Source organism: Polypterus senegalus, chromosome 6 (genome assembly GCF_016835505.1).
Source record: "Polypterus senegalus isolate Bchr_013 chromosome 6, ASM1683550v1, whole genome shotgun sequence".
Classification (NCBI taxonomy): Eukaryota; Metazoa; Chordata; class Cladistia; order Polypteriformes; family Polypteridae; genus Polypterus; species Polypterus senegalus.
In genome coordinates, this window is record NC_053159.1 from 36,633,885 (window position 1) to 36,656,141 (window position 22,257).

General features: G+C 39.3%; 1 protein-coding gene and 1 long non-coding RNA gene across 5 annotated transcripts in view; one reads left to right on the forward strand and one right to left on the reverse strand.

The window, feature by feature from the left end:
- On the forward strand, nt 1-15,533 carry LOC120530971. Its single transcript, XR_005634048.1, has 3 exons — nt 1-1,371; nt 1,685-1,797; nt 15,462-15,533. It is a non-coding gene; the product is annotated as an uncharacterized LOC120530971 (long non-coding RNA).
- LOC120530970 (trypsin-3) overlaps nt 15,529-22,257 on the reverse strand; it is a 24,693-nt gene continuing 17,964 nt past the window's right edge. For all 4 annotated transcript variants that reach the window (XM_039755833.1, XM_039755834.1, XM_039755835.1 and 1 more), the window contains exons 5-7: nt 18,781-18,922; nt 17,298-17,558; nt 15,529-15,873 (exon numbers count right to left, since the gene is read on the reverse strand). In XM_039755833.1, the coding sequence (XP_039611767.1) occupies nt 15,724-15,873; nt 17,298-17,558; nt 18,781-18,922 (553 nt within the window). In that variant the 3' untranslated portion in view covers nt 15,529-15,723. The remainder of the gene's footprint in view (nt 15,874-17,297; nt 17,559-18,780; nt 18,923-22,257) is intronic.

The window sequence follows — 22,257 nt, forward strand, 5'->3', positions numbered from 1 at the left end:
ATGTTTGTGATGTGACTTAGTTTGAAATGACAGAGATATAACAACTGGACAGACACACACTTGTCCTTTTATTATGGTGTATATTACCCCTTTATTCTTTTACAACAGACTCCTTCTCATCTGCCTATGCATTTCGATACTGTCCACTTCTACTCTTTATTCACCTAACACTGTATATATAGTATATGGATTTCTTAATTACAGTCATCCAATAATGAGCTCAGAATGGCCATTACTGGTCTTTGGTTAGTCCCTTCTAATATAATGCTAATCTGCTCTGTAAAGCTTTGTGCACAGTTTTTAAGTCTACGAAATAACGTTCACTTTTTAATTCCCATTCAGCTAGTTTGTTTCCTTAATTATTTCTGCTAATACGGGCAATTACCGTTCGTTAAACATCAGATCCACCATTTCTGCCGTAAATGCCAACATCAACAGTTTACGCACATATTGCCATTTCTCTCATTAGTTTTTCCTACGAGGCTGAAGTTTAGGTCGAGCATAACCACACACAACTGTTGCCTCCAACCAGTTTCCCCAGAGTGCAAAAAGTATCAGCGACTCCTCACGCTGCGCACGTGCTCAAGGAATGAATGCGCGATCACGTACGCTTCTACGGCAAGCTGTAAGGTCCAAGCTACGTGTTTACACAAACTTCGACAATTCCGTAACGTGCTGCGCGTTTCTAAAGAACTCACTGTCAGAAGTAAATTGCATTTTTATAGTGAAAAAGCAAGCAGAAATCTGGAATTGCTTAATACAAGTGTTCGCGTCTGATTTTCACGTATCTTTTAACGCTTCACATCTGGTAAAGTTCTTACATATTTATATTCTTTGAACATTTTCTGCACAGATATCATCAGTTTTTGAACTTGTTTACCGACAAGAATATTTTCATTTGCAATGCACGCGTATTTCATACTGGTACATAAAGTTTCGCAAACAAATCTCATTTATAAAATCATAGACGTATCGACTTACTTTATCTGGAAAAAAATTACAAAAAAAAAGTCACGCTTATTTCTTTGTGTAATTTTGGGGAATACATTTTATTATATATTATGTCTTATTCAAGCCTATTCCTACTGTCTTAGTCAGCTAGGAACAACTGAAATAACTCATTTAGTTGAAGTGACTAAACGGATGCCCTATACAGACTCACTTAAACGATTTGAATGTTAAAAATAAGAGACACCAAAGCTGACGGGTGTGCCTTCACATTTCAAAACTTTTTTATATTCTGTAGGAATGAGGTACAGAAATCAGACATGAACAAACACTTGTGGTTGTTTTATCCCACGTGGTAAGATGAAAACTTACACTTACCTGCCTGGTTTGAACTGAAAACATAAGAGGAGCTAAAACTGACAGGTGGGTTATCAGATTTAACTCCTTATTTTTATTTCCTGTAGAGATATAAGGGGTCAGAAAACAGTTGTGACTTTTGTTTCAAAGAAGAAGGACATATTCCCAGTTATATGTTTTGAAGTGAGAACACACAGGGGTCTAAAATAGAGGAGGGCTTTTCAAAACTGCTTCATGCACCCTCTTCTTGGAAGAAAAAATAAATAAATCAGTTCATACGTATCTGATAATGGTTAAATGTTATAATTGAAGAAGGTCTGAAATAAAAATAACTGGGTGGTAGGCTGGCAGATGTGGCACCTTCTTATTTCTTGCACAGGTATGGAATGGAAAATCAGCTGCTAAATTCATGAAACCGTACTTACCTCTCCTGTTCAGAAGAAAGAAGGAAAAAAAAAAAAGCAGAAACGCATTGGAGACCAAAACTGACAGGTAGGTCAATACATTTAACCTCCCTTCTTACTTTCTGTATCTTTTTGGGATAGTAAATTATTTATGGAATATTAAGAGTATGAGGAGTGCCGGTGTTAGGTTATTTTGTGCCCTAGGCCAAGCTTATTAGTGTGCCAACCGACTGTTGGGTAGCTAAGCTGTGCGTCTGGGATCCCCACCCTTATGATCTGCACCCTAAGCGAATGCCCAGTTCACCTTAATGGTGGCACCCACCCTGAATATGAGCTTTATCTCTACCAAGGTAAGAAGAAAAACCTGCACACTAATCACTAGTCGGAACTGAAAACAAATGGGAGACAAAATGTGATGGTTACATCATCAGGTTTAGCCAACTTTATTTTGAAGGAAGATTGAGGAACAGGCAATTTTTTGGTACATGTTGGGTATTGCTGTCATCTTTTATTATATAAGAATAAAAAATGCACTTTAAGGCTTTACCTGAAAATTAAAGGAAACAGGGTGGTGGCCCATCGTGGAGGACACTCAAAATGCACACCAGCAGTTAGCCACTTAGCACCAGCCAGTTTAGTTTGGAATGCCATTTGTGTGAAAATGAAACACATAATCACCTACAAAAGTGCAGAGATATATTGTGAAAGAGGACACAAACAAAGATAAAGAGTTGAGGCACCAGCGTGGTGACTTTGTATACTTTGATGAAGCATAAAGAAAGAAAACATGTAATAAATGCAGCGTAGTCTTTTCAGACTGGATTCTCAATTAAACTGAAAGAAGGTGGCCGATTTCTGGGGTATGAGTTCACGAAGTAGGAAAGAGAGGGTCCAGGCGGACGGAGATGGATGTCAGAGGTGAGTAGCTGTCAGTCTTCAGTTCTGCAGAGGGAGAAAAAAAGAAGGCATTAGTCCACGGCGCCAACCCCTGATCGGTGGGTAATTACTGCCACTGAAACCCTTAAGCTGCCTCCAATGTGCATGCATGTGATAATACTTGATGTATATAAATGAGTCAATAAACCGTACTGTAACTGTGCTTACCCAAAAGTTCTGCAGCTTTAGTTTGCTTCATGGGATTCTAGCAATAGGGTGACATGCTGGAATGACTCCACAGACAAAATATCCTTGTTTTTAAAAGTTTTAGTAAAAGTGCAAAGTAAAACAGTTCACACAAAAATAGAGGGAAAAATAGATACTGCAAAAGTTGTTGTTTAAGAAAAGTTCTTTGATAGCTTATATCTTGTTTTCGTTTCTTTAACTTTGCTTATACAGTCGAACCATTTCTAATGGCTCAGAAAACTGCAAATGGGTCTATCAGTCCATGCTAGCAATGAGACGAATTCCAAAAATACTGACTCAGCACACTGCATTACAGATACAGCAAGAAAATTCTGTCTCATATTAACTTACCATAATCTATAACTATGAAATTCTATTCTACTTATCAAACACTAGTATGAGTTTAGCTTAAAGCTTTAACATTCTAAAATTGTCTTTTACATGTACAAAACTGTATAATCAAGGAAGAAGTCACCTAAATCATTATAAAGCACAATGTAATCATTTTATTATTATTATTAGTACTAGGGGGCTTTACCCCCGTTCGCTTCGTTTGCCAAACCCCGCCTGCGCTACGCACCAGCAACTTCACGTTTCTGCCGCTCGCGTATGTGGATTTCACTTTCACCAAACAACAACACTTTTAATTCTCGCAGTTAAGCCTCTTCATTGGGAAGAAACACTACTTTTCCCTGATGGCAACACGAATTAGACGATCTACAAGTCCCCGACTTAAAGTTTAAATCCGAACAATATATTCGATCTCTTTTCCGTTTGTTAGCGCTAATGCTAATGAACAAGATGCAGCGGACAGGAAGATGTGGAAGAAGATGATCCGCTGTAGCGACCCCTAAATCTCTTGGCACAACGTCTCGTCTCGCGGGACGAGAAAATATCACTATGAAAAAGTCTCATCTCGTCCCAGGATATTTTTATATAATAAAGAGACATGTTTTATTTTTAAGGACTGCTGATACTCCTATCGGTTAATCATTTTCTGTTGATTGCTTTTCCTTGACTGTAGATAGTAGGCTACCATTCACATTCCAGCTGATTAAACTTCAAGGTAATGAGATTTATAATAGTTGTGCATGCAAAATAAATATAATTTAACATATTGTAACTGTAGCAGGCAATGGGTGCATTTATTAAACGATAACAAACTGCACATTAAAAGCTTAATGACCTAGTTATACGTTCTTAGTCCACAGTAAATGGCCGGTAAAAGAAGACGCTCTGCTAGTCTTACTCCATAATTTAGAGTCTCCATTTAATCTTTCAATCACATTTTTCAAATCTGAAAATAAAAGCACAGGATCAGGAGCAGAAGCCACCCAGACAAAGCCAGGAGTTGTGAAGCTGCAGCAGCATTAGCCACTGTACCACCATGTGGTGTAGCTGATCATATAGCTAATCTTAGAAACTTCATGTGGAATCAGAAACTTCTATAATGATGTTCAGAGTAAAGCAATAAAAACAAGAGGAATATCTGAATGATTTGATAAATGCTGAGTACTCTCTTCTTTTTGCCATTACAAAAACTGGGACCATATCATACGTGTCCCAACAGATTTCCAACTCCACACCCATACGTGAAATGATCCCAGATCTGAAATTTCCTTTCTGCACACTTCATTGTGGTAAATTTAATTTTACGTTGATAAGTTTGCCATCTTTTTTCTCATCACTCTACACTCAATAAACCCATCATGACAAAGTGAAAACATGTTAGCAAAAAGATTTTGCAAATGTTTTTAAAAACAAAAACTGAAATCTGTCATCTACATAAAAGTTTAGAACCTTTGCTGTGGTTCTCCAAATTTTTATCTGGTGCCTCCATTATGCTTTCGTTATCCTCATTGGTCTCAATAACTGTGAAAAGAGGAAGTTTGGAAACATCAGAACTCATCCTAGAGTTGGCTGTCTGGCCAACCAGAATAACCAGGCTGGAAGAGCTTTGGTCAGGGAGGTGACAGGGAACCCAATGGTCACTCCAACAGAGCTTCAGAAGTCCTCTACTGAGATGGGAAAAGTAGTTGGATGGATGACCATCTCAGCAGCACTTCATAAATCAGGTGTTCATGGCAGAGTGCCAAAGTCCCACTCAATCATTTAAAGGACTCTGAGAGCCAGAGGAAAAGGAATCTGTGGTCTGATTAGACAAAAATTGAACTCTTTGGTCAGAACTCTAAACACAATGTCTGGCGAAGACAGGACACTGCCCAATACCATCTCTTCATGGTGATGTGGGTGATGGCAGCGTCATGTTATGAGGATGCTTCTCAGTGGCTGGGAGAATTGTCAGAACTGAGGGAAGGATGAATGCAGACAAATACAGAGTACTATTTGAAGAAAACCTGCTCCAGGGTGCATATAAACCTCAGAATGGGGTGACAGTTCACCATTCAGCATCTCAATGACCTGAAGCATACAGCCAAAACAAAGCTGGAGTGGCTTCGGGACAAGTCTCTGAATGTCCTTGGGTGGCTCAGCTAATGCCCAGACTTAAAGCCCATAGAGCATGTGTGGAGAGACCAGAAGGTGGCAGTTTACAGACGCTTCCCATCCAATCCAATACAGCTTAAAAGAATAAGCCAGGAAGAATGGGATAAGCTGCCCAAATCCAAGTGTGCAATTACCCAAGATGACTGGAATTCCTGCAAAAGGTGCTATTACTAAATACAGAACAGAAAACATATATGAGTGACACATTTCAGATTTTGATTTTTAAGAAATTCTCAAACCTTTCTGAAAAAATGTTTTCACTTTGTCATTATGATTTATTGAGTGTACAGTAATGAGCTAAAATGGCACATTTATCCATTTAAAATTGAATCTACAATACAATAAAGTGTGCAAAAAGGACAGTTTGAATCCACTGTGTCATTGATTGTCAGACCAAATTCAAATCCACCCACACAATTTTACTTATTTATCCTGTTTCATATTGCAAGGGCATGGTGTGTCTTTTGACAGTGCTGGGATCAAATAGAAACTTTTATGTTACTTAAGTGCAATGAATAGGAGTTTTGGGAATCTTTGGACTGTGCTCGTCTTGTGTTAGGAATTTGTGTACGTAGTTTTATGATCATTTATTAATTTTATTGCTCTTCTGGCAATACTGTCTATTTTTGTTTGCTTTAGAAGACTCACCTCCATTTTGTGGTAAACATCGTGTGGCCGTAGCCATTTGTTTGCAGCTAGTACACCCATAGTTGGTCATGTGACACAGAGGTCACATGACATATCATGTCTTCACATCCCTCCTACATAAGATGATGGCACCCAGATCCATTTCTTTAACAAACAACACATATTATTGCTATTTTACTTTTGAGTCTGATTTTGGGTTTAGGCTGTGACTTGCACGTATCTTGATAATAATTCTGTCTGCTATTGTTTACTTCTTCTATCTCCAAGTCCAAAATTTCTTTGAACAGCTGTCTGTCCCCAGTGGTCATAAGTTCTAGTTCAACAATTAAGAGTGCAGGCCATGTGTTATTTAAAAAACTCCAGTCAACTTTCAAACTTGTTACAGAATTATACTTTTTTTTGCCTAGCATTTAATGATGTTACACACACTATGGAGACAAAAAATGTATACGTTTGAAAGAAGAGTGAATATAATGATTGAGATGTAATGTAAAAAGACCGGAAGGTGACAGAGTCAGTTTTGATAGCTGGAGATCGGTCCTTCCAAACCACGAGCGTAGACATTCGGTAGGAGCTCAAAGTAGAGCTGCTGCTTCTCCACAGCGAAAGGAGCCAGTTGAGGTACCTCCTAGATGGCTCCACGTGGAGATGTGCAGGCAGGAGAAGACCTCATGGCAGACCCAGGACACACTGGACAGGTGTTATCTCTTGGATGGCCTGGGAACACCTCAGTATCCCCCGGGAGGAGTTGGAAGAGGTGGTAGAGAAAAGGGACATCTGGACATCATTGCTTGGACTGCTGCCCCCGTAGACCTAGACATGGATAAGTGGCAAAAAGTGAATAGATGAATGGATGGAAGCTGACAGAATCAAAATCTAAAGGAAGGCACAGTCTTGCTAACAGGGAGTCAAATTATCTGGTGTCAAAAATCAAGAATGAAAGAAACAATTACAAGTCAAAATTCAAGAGCAGGAGTCAAAAACAAAAGCTAACAAAATCAATCCCTCTTCGAAAGTAATTGATTCTGCAGAAGGACATTAACCCCAAATACAGAGAAGAAGAATGGAGAAGAAACCCTATTCACTCACAAGAAGCAACCATCAAAGACCAGGCAGAGGAGACTGTGGGCAGTTGTAAATATCTGAAGACAATAGTAATGATAAGAATAATAACTTTATTTAAATAGCACCTTATCATACATTTACAGGCAACTAAAGGTGCTTTCCACAGAGTAAGAAAAAACAAAGATATACCACATTTACTTGGATTATTATCATTAATTAATACTATGATAATTTCTAATTAATGTAAGTATACTAAATACAAAATCAATTAGGTATTGTTAAGCAAACGTTACCCACTAAAGTGCAAAACAAACCTTCACTCTTATCAGATAAAGGTTTTCTATTTACAATATTTATACATTCAGGCAGACAATAGAACAACCAGATCTAGTTCAAATATATAAATAAATATATACAGTACATATCTACATCTTACCTAGGCATATGTACATTGCAACCCATTGAGTAGAAAAAGTTTGATGTTATTAAAGTTATTAAAAAAATACAAAAGAAAATAAAACAGTCCATAGTGGTTTCTTTTGATTTAGGATGTAAATGGTGATTGTTTGATCTGCTGACACGTAAGAGAGGAATACAAGAAACTCCTATGATGGGCAATAGGAGAAAAATAAACCTCTGCAGGGCCACAGTCGTAAGACAGAAGCGAGCAAATCAAATAGTTAGGCCTGATGGTAATCACTTTCTAGTAGAATCAAAATTGATTTTCAAGAAAAACACGGACGTCATCTCCAAAAAGGGCCAGTGGGTCCCTCTACTGTCTAAGGAAGCTGAGTCTTTCTAATGTGAGTCCTACCTTTAAATCACTCTTTTATAAATCTTGTATCAAGTCTGTCTTTACTTAAGTTCTGCTGGGCCTGTTTCATAAATCTTAATGTCTGCAACAAGAACAAAGTAAGTCTTAATGTAAAACGGAACAAAAAAAGAACAAGATGTCAACTGTCTAATCTCACAGATAAGGAAGTATTATGAGAAGCAGAGCAGGATTCACCCACCGCCTTGTTAATTGCAGTTGTTGCCATCAGGTTACAGTTTCAAGGTTCCAAGGATGATAAGCAGTCAGTTCAAATACTCCTCCATTCCAACTGCTGGTAATCTTCTAAATAAGTTCAGTTTTTTAATAAACATCCACAGGCTTAAATCATAGGATGAAAAGTTAGCATTTGTATCAATCATTATTCAAGACTAAATGCTCGTTTATTGTTATGTCAAATATGTTTGATCAAATGTTTCATTATCAGTATTATGATCATTGCTGTATTTTATGTATTTTTAATACATTTAAATATGATGACTTTATTCATGGTAATGTGGTTTTAATGTCACATTGTGGTCTGTCTGTAAAATCTGCTGATTAACCAAATGTCCCTCTTAAGACCATAATATTGAATTGAAATTGAAATTGAAAGATGTCTAAAAGCTTGTATACAGAGGAGAGCAGGTTGCCATCTTAAATACCTGACACATGATGACGTCACATGATGCTGGTGGTCACACTGCAACCAGCATCATAGTCATACAGCACATAAGATGGCTGCAGCCATGAAAACTGAGTGTCTAACGACAGCATTAGGAACAGAAGTCTTCCCAAAATGGCAGCACAATGACATCACTGTGATAATGATAACAATAGATAGCAGAATGTGTGAGCAAAATATGATCAAAAGTTGTAAATAGACAAAAACTAATAAGGATTATGACAGATGAGGAGAGTAGTTGCACTTTCACTCCTACTTTCTCATAAGCTAAATTAGCATTTTGGCCATCAAAGGGCATGCAGAGATATCCATCTTTTTAAAACACAAAATTAATGTGTTCTTCAACATTTTTACTATAGACGCTAAGAACATAAGAAATTTGGGAAATAAGTGGAGACCGTTCGGTGCATCAGACATGTTTGTTTAGGTAATATATAAACTGCCCCAATATCTCATCCATGTACTCCGTAAAGGTTGTCCAGATTGCTACTCCATCTTAGTGTCTCAGTAGTTTGTTCCAGACTCTCACAAACACTCTTCCTTCCCTTTGATTTCCACTGGTGTCCCCAAGTATGTAATTCATCCTTAGGATGAAAGAATTCTACTGTATCAACCTTACCAATTTAGAATTCTGAAGATCTGGATTAGGTCCCCACACAGTCTCCTCTGCACGAGACTGAACAGTTTTCATTCTCCAAGTCTGTCAGAGTACGACATGCCCTTAAGTTCTGGGATGCACTTTATTGATCTCTTCTGCACAGCTTCAACTACTGCTATGTCTTTCTTTTAGGATGGAGACCAGAGGACTCATGTATAAACAGTGTACAAAAATGTTGCATATGCTCATTTTCATGCTCATGTCAAGATGTTGTGAAAGATCCGCCCGGTTCCAGACAGACATCAAGGTCCACAATATCCAAAAGCACACTCGTTTATTAAACAGTTCTTTTTAGCACACAACACAGTGCCCCAAATCCACAGTCTCACCATAACTCAGTCCTTATGTATCACTTTTCTGTTTCTACTGCCGCCTCTACTCCTCTCGGTAAGCTCGGTCCTCTGCCTCCCAACTCCGGCTCTCTTAATGGAGTGAGGCAGCCTCTTTTAAACTGCACCCGGAAGTGCTCCTGGTGCTCTCCATTCACCTTCCAGCAGCACTTCCGGGTGTGGCAGAAGTGCTGCATGCGAATCCAGCTCCTCTTCTGACAGCACTTCCTGGTGTGGCAGAAATGCTGCAGACCGTGCTTCCAGAGCTGTCCAGGAGTCCTGTGGCAGTGGCCATGAACCCCAACAGGGTTAAGCTTCTAAGCCCCAAGCCCATGGGCTGCCCTCTCATGCCCCAGGGTATGAATTGCCCCTCTCCTGGTTCCCTGCTTTTCCAGGGCTCCCGGTAGGACATGATCCCCAACCATCCATCACAATGTATAAAAATCAAACTTTGCATAATGCTACGCACATTTTCATGGAAGCTTCAGACCATACATAGTTTCTGCTCAGTTTTGTAAATGGGCAGCACCCAGGGTCAAAGCAGTGTTTCTGTGTGGTTCCCCTTTCTTTTTCAGATTGACTTTCCATGACATGGGCTTTATCAAACACACTGAAATTAATTGCATATCATTTACAAATTTAAGGCACTTGATTGTAATCAATCTGTAAAAGTATAATGGTGCACAGAATGGCCAAAATATCATAGCTGCTTTAGTGTTGTTAGAAGACGTCGCAAATGGAAGAATTAGAAGAGAACGAAGATTTACAGATCTTATTGCTTTCGTGTCCCATGATGATGACTGGCTTCTGAGTCGATTTCCAAGAGCTGTCCTTTAGGAGCTGTGTGCCGAACTGGGGTCAGATTTACAAAGGCAGACTTTGAGGAATTGTACTGTATGTGCTCCTTTGGGTGTTTGGCCACAGGAGGTTTTCAACGTGAACTGCCTGACCAATTGGTTATTTCACAATCATCACTTAGTCGCCATGCCAACAGGGTGGAATATTATTATCTATTTATTATCACGATATATATGATTTCCTCACACTATGGTTGAGCAAGCAAACATCAAAGTGTAATTCACAACAACATCTGGTTTTCCAAAAATAATTGGAGCGGTCGACTGCATTCAAATTGCTATAAAGGCGCCTTCAGAGAATCAGCTTGCTTATGTAAATAGAAAGCATTTCCACTCTATTAATGTGAAAATTACCTGCGATGCAAAAATGCATTTCACTAATGTAGTGTCAAGATATATAAGTGTCTCTCCAATAACTGCAGCAGCTCACTGCTCAAACAGTGCGAGCCCAGAAGTCCAGTGATGTTGACACTCAGATGATGGGCTACACCTTTTCAAGTCACCTTTGATATCTGACCACCTCTTTTTTAGACATTTCAGACACTGTGCAACTTTCTGAACTTGAACTTTTGAGTCCCTTTGGCATGCTGTGCCACTCCATCAATATCCTTTTGTTGCTTATACCACTGCTTAAGTCACCAAATAGTAAATTTTTCCTTGCCTCCAAATTCTTTTTTACATATGCTTTTGCCTTCATCTTTTATCAAAACACTGAACGGAAGGGGCTATTTATATTGATTTGCATATTCAAATAGGTGAAATTCTGGGAGGAGTCAGGGTGGGGCTATAGGCTCATGCATGTGTGCTAAAATTCACATTGATTAGGATTTATGAAGGGAAAGTGTTGTAAAAGAATGAGACTCAACACATTGAAAAAGGTTTGGGGCAGCCACCCGTATATTGTCCCTGGCTGCAAAAGGTTTAAAGAAACAAGAGGATGCTCTCAGGTTGAGTTCCCAGATTGAACTGAACTGGTTTGGAAGAATGGAGACTTTATATGCTGTAAACCGGAAGTGATGCCATTTGACCGGAACAGGAAGTGACGTCCGTCTGGGCGCCGGAACAGGAAGTGACATTAAATCAAGCAGGTTTTCCCGTATTTGGTCTAAAGAGATAACAGAACACCCCGTCAGCCCTGGCCTGGTGGGCAATCACCTCCACTTGGTCCACTCTGCTCGCTCCTAGTCACACATGTGTGACAGCGTGTAGAACTTAAATTATACACAGTTTTATGCATATTATTTTTTTTGTGCATACGCACATTTCTAGTTTTGTCTGTAGGTCCTGTTTTAGTATAAAATCTATGCAAGGCATTATACATGAGGCCCCAGAACTGCACAGTATCGCTAGTGCATTTGTCAGACGTGTGCGTGCATGGGGACAGCTTAAAGGCTTTGGTGATGGTAATTACCTGCCGAACCAATGGTTGCCGCTGTATACTAATGCCTTCTCTTCTATTCCTTCTGCGGAATCGAAGATTGACAGCCACTCCATTTCTGACATCACTTCTGCGTCCAACTGCCTAACCCTACCCTTTCTGCCACTTGAACTCGTAACCGAGAAATCATCCATCTTGAATCAGTTCTGTTATGAAATTGCGCCTATGAATTCTGCAATTGTTGTGTGTTTTTCTTTGCTATAAGATTTTCAGTTATACAGGGTCACCAAGGTCTTGCCCTAACTCTTTATCATTGTTTGTGTCCTATTTTACCGCATTGTGTCCCCAGCATAATGTCCCTCAATTTATATTCAACGGATTTTATGATATAACCTCACATTTTATTTGTATTTTTAATAGCTGCTGCACATTGTTTTGATGATGAAAATGTTGTGTCAACATAATCTCCTAAATCCTTTTCAGAGGATGCTTCCTGTAGAACAGTGTCTCCCATCTTGTATTGATAACTGATGTTCCTTTTGCCCACGTGTAGCACTTAGCACTTTTCTACATTAAGCTGCATTTTCCAAGCCTTTGCCCAGCTCTGAAACTTATCCAAGTCATTATGAATTGTTTTTGCTGTCTTCTCAGTGTCTGGTATTCCTCTCATTTTAGTGTAATGTACAAACTTCACAAGTTTACCAACTATATCAAAGCCTATGTGATTAATATAAAACAGAAAAAGTAATGGTCCAAGGACAGACCCCCTGAGGAACTCAATCCATGTAGAGTTTTCTCCTCCTTTACGTCCTGATGGTTAACCATCTTGAAATCCAGTTTTGAAGGTTATCTTTGAAGTCTACAGCTTTTTGTCTCAACAGCATATGGATTCCTGACCAAAATTCACCCTGGGGTATTCGCTAATCCAGAATGTGTCTTGATCCTTATTCTCTCATCTTTTAGATGTGTTTTATTTGCTATCTAAATGTTTCTTCAGCACTTAATATATCGGCAAATCAAATAACATTGTGAAATACTACAATATATGTGATTTAAGTTTTCCTTACGTTTGTTTGCACATTTGTATCCTTTCCTCAATCTGTGCTTTTCTGGGTAAAGTGTCAAGGGTCAGAATTATTTTGTACTGCACTTGTTAGTGTGTTCTTTTATAAAGTTCACTTTGAGTGTGCATTCTGTGAAATTGTACCGCATACACAATATACTTTTGATCAATATAAATGTAATTGAATATGTTTGGAAATGTCTGAATCAGAACATAATGAATGAATTTATTTATACAGTATGAGAAACAATAAATAAGCGACTTTGTCTAACCATCTTTAACAGCTTTACATAAACGTGGTCTTCATGACCTGCTACGTGAATTGCTGGTGATGATCTTAAGCCAGGAATGAGAGCTGAGTCTGGCTGAGCCATATATATCTGCCTACATAAGTTTGATGGAGCTTGGTGCTAGACGTGATACAATATATCTATTCTGGATGAAGTTACCTCAGTTTTGGATCATTTTTGTTTGCCTTCCTTCCCTTGGGACAATTTCCCAATTGAATTCCCTATGAGTCCCAAATTTATAGCCAGTAGGATCACAGGGCTATGCAATTCCTTCTACCAGTCCAGTATCATCATCCTATTGGGGGGAAAACTCAGATTGATCACTTAGGAGTCCACCAAGGCATTGTGCATACTTTCTGAAAAAAGAAGAAGGACCAAAAACATCTAGTAGAGTCTGGACAAGTGGTGCAACTGAAAGCTGTGGAGTGTCTAAGTAGCAATCTGGTGCATAATGTCGGACTGTCTTGATTAACATAGCTACTCAATGTTGCATGGAAAGTCAGGGCATCTTTTCTTCTTTGTCAATCAGTAGCTGCCCATGCCAGTCACCTGCAGACATTCAGCTATCCTCCACAGACCCTCCAGGTTACCAAAATGTTTTGTCCTCAGGGTTGCTTGGTCAGGCCACAGGGTGGATCTAAGGGCATCCTGGAAGGAGCAGTCTTGGGTGAAGTGTTCACTATTCATTGGGCCAGGGTCACAAGGACATCTGTCTGTCTGTCTGTCTGTCTGTCTGTCTGTCTAGCCACCTTGTAGTTTGTTGTTCATGTGGGCATGCATCCTGTTGTGTCCATATCTGAGTCTGAACAGGATCACATGGTTAACCCTATTCAGATGGTAGTAACTGTCATTCTACTTAAAATTTGGGTGCTGCTATGAACATTTCTTTTGTGAGGAAGGACTGTTCTTCATCATAAGAGACCCATGCATTGTCCTGGTCTAGCTGTATCATGATGTTTCAGGGTAACTCTAAATGTGTACCTTTGCTTATTGTCAGGGTCCTCATCTGGAATTGAGAGTTCAGTCAGTAGGTGAAAATCAGATGTTGTTATGTAGTTGCGTGGATATCTGATACTCCTGTGAGTTCACCAGTCCTGTCTACATGTGTTTTATAAATATAAAGACATCTATGGCAAAGGTGTTAAATCAAAGCAATTTCAACATGGTGAAAGACTCCACCAGTGTCAGTTTTTGTTTCATTTTATGTTTTATGATTTTCAAGGATAAGACATATTTATCAAAATTATAAAGTCCAACTTGGAAGTGTGTAAGACCCCTCATCACAACAGCTTTAAATAGAATTGATTTGTTGAGACTTGATTAAGCAGGTTTGATAACAATGGCTGGACACAGAATAATCAAATGGATAGCAGATATTGGAAGTTTATTAAAACACAGCTTAATGACCTCAACTGGAGGAGTATTGATTATTGTATATGTGTGTCATGGATTAACATGTCTTTGTTATTTTATTGTTATTTTCATTGTTTTTGTATTATTTCTGTATATTTGTATGTTATTTTGTCGACCCTGCTTATTATTGGCTTATTCTTTACCTTCTTTTTAAATAGTTTATGTTACTTGTGAGTGAAGCCCCAGGAGGTGGGGCCACCCTGATGTCACAACTCCTGAGCCCCCACCCCATGGGGCTTATAAAAGTCTGCTGGGAAGACTCAGGAGCTGGAGATCATTCATTTATTGTGGAATTTGTAAATATTGTATTCCATTTGGATTTACTTATTTTTTCGATTCTTTGTTCTGTTTTTGAATTATTCTTCTGTATTGCTGTTCTTGCTGTGGACTGTCTTTTTCAGGCCAATCTGTTTGATCATTTGTGTTCTTTTGGGTTTTTCCTTGTGTTGTTCCATTTTTGTTAAAACTATCGTCCATTTATAAAGCTTCTTTTTGCCCTTTTTTATAAAGGTTTACAAAACATCCCTCTTTTGTGTGGATTTTGGGACATTTAGGTTTACTTTTGAGGCAGAACTCTTTTTTGGGCCTGTGAAGCCTGAGGCATACCATTACAGGTGGGTTTAAGCCATTTGAGGTGAGGCAAAGGTGGCCTGGCATGGCCAGTAAAACCTTTTGGAGGCCTCACATGCCTTTTTAAATGTGGAAGATGCCACATTATAACAAAATGGCCTGAAGTGGGAGTTTCACTGAGTGGGAGATTTGATTTTGTAACCTCTCCACTGTCATCTGAGGACGGTGCACTTATAAAGCGACTGGTGCTTGAACCCACTACGAAATTCATTTATTAAAGTTATTTCAACACAAATATAACTCTCATTTGTTCTTCACCAAACACCTGAATTTTCCTCCTCTGTATATTTCATTTTAGGGAGGGAGAGGATCCTCTAAAAGCAGTGAAGTCTATGCCTAGAATAATGATACCACCAAGGCCAAGGCAAGTATTATCTGCATTCATTTTTGGCATGATGATTGTACATATTACAACTGTGTAATATTTTCAAACTGTGGGCCATTCTAACAAATTATTTCAAAGAGTATAATGGTCTAAATTATCAAAAGAGAAATGTTTTGTCTTTATTCATTCAATAACAATATTGTATAGCAGTGTGGTATTTTTATGTACAGGAGAGTCACTGTTCAGATGTACCGCGCTCGATCCATGACACATAATTAGACACCTTGGTGTAAACTCCAGGGTATCTTGCATTTGCACAGCTGATGCCCCAGGAAACAATGCCATGAAGAGCTCCTCCACACACCAGAGGTCCTCCAGAGTCACCCTGGAAAAGATAGCATAAGTGTAAGTGGAAAGAAATGCACACATTTAAAAAAAAAAAAAAAACTTAATTCAATTTTTGAACCCATTTCTCTATTAGAAAGAACTTCATTTGTCCCCAGCGGAAATTTGGCTTTTCAAAGAAGCTCACTAGATAGATAACAGCCATATTGCTGTTGGTATAAAGGAGTCCCTGTAGTGTTTCTTGACACACTTCTACTGAATTTTTCATGGGCTGAAAGTCCTCAGTGTTGGTGTGTCAGAGAGAAGATGTGCAGCTTTGTTCATAATGGCACTCAGTTTTGTTTAAATCCTCTCCTTTGGTACGACCTTCAGGGGGTCCAGAGTGCATCTTATAACTTAGCCTGCCTTTTTAATAAGCTTGTTGATTTGGTGGGCCTCTCTTGAAATGATATTTCCAGCCCAGCACACCACAGTGTAGAAAATTGCACTGACCATCGCAGAGTTGTAGAAGATGTGAGGGATGTCACTTTCCACATGAATGGAACGTAGTATCCTAACACAAAAGAGCCTGCATCACCCTTTCTTCTGTAGTTTCTCTGTGTTAGGACACCAGTCCAACCTGTCATTGATGTGGACCCTCAGGTACTTCTAGCAGCGCACCACCTCTACGTCCACACCCTAACAACTTTATACCAAGAAACAAAGATCTCCAGCTGACTCCTATACTTTGTCTCGCCCCCTTATCAATACACCCCATAAGTGCAGAATCACCTGAGAATTTCTGCAATTGACATGACCTGGTGTTATTTTTATAGTCAAGAGTGTACAGTGTGAAGAGAAATTCAACAGGACTATTCCTTGCGGTGCTCACACAGTCCTTGTGTCTCACAAACTATTGTCTGCCCAACAGATAGTCCATTATTCAGGACACCTTAAGACAACCATTAAAGGGTCGTGGAAGTCTATACTGGCCATACACAATGCAAGACAGGAAGCTTTCCTAATCGTGGGGTGAGTCTGTTCATCAAACCCTCTTAATGCACTTTTACATTTACTGGCTGGAGTCTGTTCTAGCAATATGGGACATAAGACAGAAATGATCATGGAGAAGTGTGCTAGTCCATCACTGGGTTCCCACAAAAACACACTCACACACACATACACTTATGCCAAGGCTAATTAGATTCACCAGTTCCCTAAATGTGCACATCTTTAGGATATCTGCGGAACCCTAGGAGGACCCATGCGGAACTTGTACCTTCTCCATATTAACAACAGTGCTGTAGCAGAAATGCATTTACTGCACTCTCATAACTGCTTTGAATTATGAATTTACATGGTCTCTGCATTATTTTGCTCAGTTTTCCAGACATGATAAGTGGGATTATCACTGAATTCAAATTATATCAATCATATCCTTCTGACATCTACCAAAACACAGTAATGTTATGGAAAAGCTCTTACCTGGCACGAGTCTTTGCCACCAGTGTTCGTTGAAGCACAAATCATATTTTCTGTGATTCTTCCAGAATAATAAATGTTACAGGCAGACGATGATATTATTGGCACCTGGACAGCACGAAGTTCTTTGGACAAAGTGTAGCTGTAGACTTGTGTGACTCCCCAGCCGCTGACTGTACAGGATGTGCCCAAGGACGGAGTGCTATAGTAATCCGGCAGCCTTGCTGGTTGCACGTAGGAATTAATTCGAACTGGGCGGTCAAGCTGGGGAAAATAAATAGATAGATAGATTGATAGAAATGAAAGGCACTACATAACTGATAGATAGAAATGAAAGGCACGATAGATAGATAGATAGATAGATAGATAGATAGATAGATAGATAGATAGATAGTCACATGTACAAGGTTTCTGCCTGCCATACACCAAACAATCCACAGTATTTTACTTTACGTACAGTATGACCACATAACGCTATTTAATTGCTCATTCCTGATTATAATGGATTGGGCCATAGCGTCCAGTCCAGCAGGGTTGGTCACCTTCCCTAACAGAGCATATTAAAGCACATCCAGTGGTGTAGCCCAGGAGTCCAAGTCTCTCAGTTGGCTCCTTGCGTTTCCTGCCTGTGCTACAAATGAAATTACCTTAACAGCTGCCATATTATACTTACAATGATTCAGCGCCATTGTTTAACTAGTGGACCTCACTTTAAGACACCCTGAACAAAAGGTTCTGAGAAGATAAACAGCACATCTGGTGTTTCTTGATTATTGTGTGTCTTCATTGTCTCTGCCATCTTAAAAATCTCAGATTATCTACGATGGAGATGACACCTCAGATACTCTACAGCATGTTGTGTCATATCAATATTGCAGCATTGTGTGTGTGTCTCACCTTCATTCTGTGGTTGTGAAAGAAATTATTATTTTAACCCTTTTGGCCCTGGATTTTCTGTTTTTGTGGGAAAAATTATTTTGTGAGATATTCTACCTTTGGGGTGTCTATAAAGCTCAAAAATTAAAAAAAAAAAATGATCACTGTTATTATATACAGTAATAGCTGACAAATACTTCCACCTTCTGTCAGCTGGAAGTGGGACAAAGAAACCATGGGAGGGGGTTTACATAGAATCACGTCAGATGGAGAGTTGATGGTTCCTTTGTCATTTACTGTATACAGTACCTCATTGTTAACTGATGGATGGTTAAGGAAACAGGCAACAATTAAAACCTTAATGCAGCTTTTTAAAGCTAAATAGGCAATTAAGGGCTTTGAATTATAACAAACAAGTTAACTAAAACTAATCTCCCTAAAAATTGGTTAAAGCAAAAACATGCAACAGCTGCAGACCACCAGGACAGGAGCGACACCAAAAAGGTGTAATACAACAATTATGGCCAGCAGATGGCAGCCTATAACACTAAGACTACCTCGATGTCTCAACACACCTTAAATATGGAGGAAGTGAAGCCAGAATACTTACTTTTAACAGCATGATGTCATGGTTGAAGGTTGAAGGGTTGTAGTAGGGATGAACTATAACTTTGGTGACATTGAATGCTTGTTCAAATCCCTCATTCAGTTTCAAGGAATGTTCTCCTAAAATCACCTTAATCAGAAAAGCTCTAAAAACAGAGTGCACACAAATGTAAGTACAGCATAAATCTGTAAGAGTAACAGTGTTTTTTAATGCATTTGTAAGCTTATGAACATCACCTGTCAGTGAGGCAGCAAGGTGGTGAAGTGGTTAGCAGTGCACTGCTGCCTTATGGATGCAGCATCTTGGATTCAGTTCCCCTGTTATGACCTGTGAGCACTTTGCATATTTCCTCTGTGTGTATAGTTTTTCTCCTGGTACTTTGATTTTGGTACATTTGTGGTTAAGTGCAGGTTATAGATTTGTATTTGAGTGGAGGGCTCTTTGATACAATAATAGCCAGCCCAGGGCTGGTGAGTGGCTCATGCCTGCTGCTGCTGAAATAGACCCCCTTCCAGATCTATCTATTTATTTTTTTAGTTTCCTTAAGCAAACTTATGTCCAGTTGGATTATTAATATGCAGTATCTATAAGTTAGGTTACTATTTGCTGCTCATCTTGACATATATCTTGTAGCAATAGTTCATTACTGCATGGCACCGTACCTGATGCACTAAAAGTGTCAGTCATTAAACCTTTACTTAAAAAGTCAGACCTAGACCCACACATACTAAATAACTATAGGCCTATTTCAAATTTACCATTTCTCTCTAAAATACTAGAGAAAGTAGTCGCCAGTCAGCTTCAGTCACACCTTACGCATTACAATTTATTTGAGAAATTCCAGTCTGGCTTTCGCACTGGTCATAGTACAGAAATGGCACTAACACGGGTTGTAAATGACATTCTGATATCCTCTGATGAAGGAAATTCCACTGTAATTATGTTATTGGACTTAAGTGCAGCATTTGACACCATTGACCATTCTATTTTACTGCACAGGCTAGAAAACGATGTTGGGCTTACAGGCCCCGTGCTCGCTTGGTTCAGTTCTTATTTATCAAATCGATTCCAGTATGTACAGAAATGTGCAGACAGTACTCCATCATTATACACAGAAGTTCAATATGGTGTCCCGCAGGGCTCAGTACTGGGACCTTTACTGTTTTCACTTTACATGCTTCCACTGGGATCTCTCATTAGGAAACATAATGTTAATTTTCACTCGTATGCAGATGACACCCAGTTATACCTTTCATTTAAATCAAATGAAGTTTCTCCGATGTTTTCTTTAATTAGTTGTGTTAGTGAATTAAAGGAATGGATGAATGAGAACTACTTGTCTTTAAATACAGATAAAACAGAGATGTTAATTGTTGGAGGGAATGACGCTGATCACAGCAATATTTTGTCGTCATTTAACTCAGTTGGAATCCCAATTAATTTTACTGAATCAGCCCGCAATCTAGGAGTTATCTTTGATTCTAGCATGTCATTTAAAGCGCATATTACAAAGTCGTCCAAAACATGTTTTTTCCATCTTAAAAATATTAGGAAATTAAGGCGCTTTCTAAATAAACAGGATTGTGAGAAATTAATTCATGCATTTATCTCTAGTAGGATTGACTACTGCAATGCAGTGTTCACTGGCTGTTCAAACTGTTCTTTATACAGCCTCCAGTTAATCCAAAATGCCGCTGCAAGAATTATTACAAGAACAAGAAAATATGAACACATAACCCCAGTTCTTAAATCTTTACACTGGCTCCCAGTTAAGTTCAGGGCAGATTTCAAAATCCTCCTTTTAACATATAAAGCATTAAATGGCCAAGGTCCGGCTTACTTGTCTGAACTTATCATGACTTACAAACCTGAGCGCACATTAAGATCTCAAGATGCCGGTCTGCTTAGGATTCCAAGGATTAATAAAATAACAGTGGGAGGTCGAGCTTTAGTTACAGGGCCCCTAAACTGTGGAATGGTCTTCCTGCTTCTATAAGAGATGCCCCTTCAGTCTCAGCCTTTAAATCCCGGCTGAAGACTCACTACTTCAGTTTAGCATATCCTGACTAGAGCTGCTGATTAACTGTACAGACTGCATCTCTGTTGTTAGTCATTAGCACTAAAACATAAGTAACATGATAATTATATTTGAATACTAACCCTCACCTATTCTGTTTCTTTTCTCGGTACCCAAATGTGGCCATTGGTGCCACGGCCCACCTGCCAAGTTGTTTGCCTGCCTATGGTAAAGTCATCCCTGATGGAGGATCACAGGAATCATGGGAAAGAGGGGTCCTTTCATCAGAGCAACGTTTCAGCCGTGGCATGGCCAAATGGAGATGCAGCTAGATGGATGAGGTCTCCAGGACTCTAAAAATATCCAAACCTAATTATGTCATATCATCTACTGTTAAACCGTACTTCTAAAATTTTTATTATTATGTTGTATTAAGGAATTGTTCTGTTGTGTATATTGTATTGTATTGACCCCCTATTCTCGACACCCACTGCACGCCCAACCTCCCTGGAAAGGGGTCTCTTTGAACTGCCTTTCCCAAGGTTTCTTCCATTTTTCCCTACAAGGTTTTTATTGGGAGTTTTTCCTTGTCTTCTCAGAGAGTCAAGGCTGGGGGGCTGTCAAAGCCCATTGCGGCACTTCCTGTGTGATTTTGGGCTATACAAAAATAAACTGTGTTGCATTGTATAGCATGTTGCTGCAGCAGGTACTACTACCACATGACAGGTCTTGGGCCTCCTTGGCTTGTTTTTTTGCCCTGAGAACTCCAGTTTCCTTCATTTTCTCCAAAGGCACATTTTCAGTCCAGAAAGTGGCTTGAAAAACGTTTATGCTAGTCTACACAAGGGGTGCCAAAGTCTGGCCATTGAACCTTTCATCTATACTGAAAATATGTTACAGAAAGTCCATGATGACCATTAGTTTTCTCAAAGCCCCCCTTTAACTTGTGTTTCATATACAAGAAAAGTGCAGCCAGCCATCTAATTGAGAACAGACTACCCAGAAGCATCCTGTCTGATGCACAGCTTCATAGGGGCACTGTCTAGGGGACTGGGCATCCTACAGCATGGGCTATTTAAACAGGAGCACCATGAAAGTCATGAGATCTGGTGTTTACAGCAAGAGGTAATTTTTGCGAGATGGATCTCCAAGTGGATGACAAGATGTGTATAGAGGAGCCACAAAGTATTGTGTGTGGCAAAGCAAACTAGGAGGCTGGAGTCGGAAGCCCTAATGATTGATAAGCCACAAGTCAGCAGGTGTGCAATGGAGGAATGGCAGTGCGATCATTGCGATTGTGTGTATTTGCAGAGGAGACATTGCAAGGTGATGTGTGACTTAACCTGAGCAAAGTGAAAAAGTAGAAAGTATAAAGAGAATGAAGAACCACTAAACAGTTTCTTAAGTGAAGGCAGAGCTGGCTTAAGGGTACATTGGACCCCTAGGTAGACTCAGATGCAAGT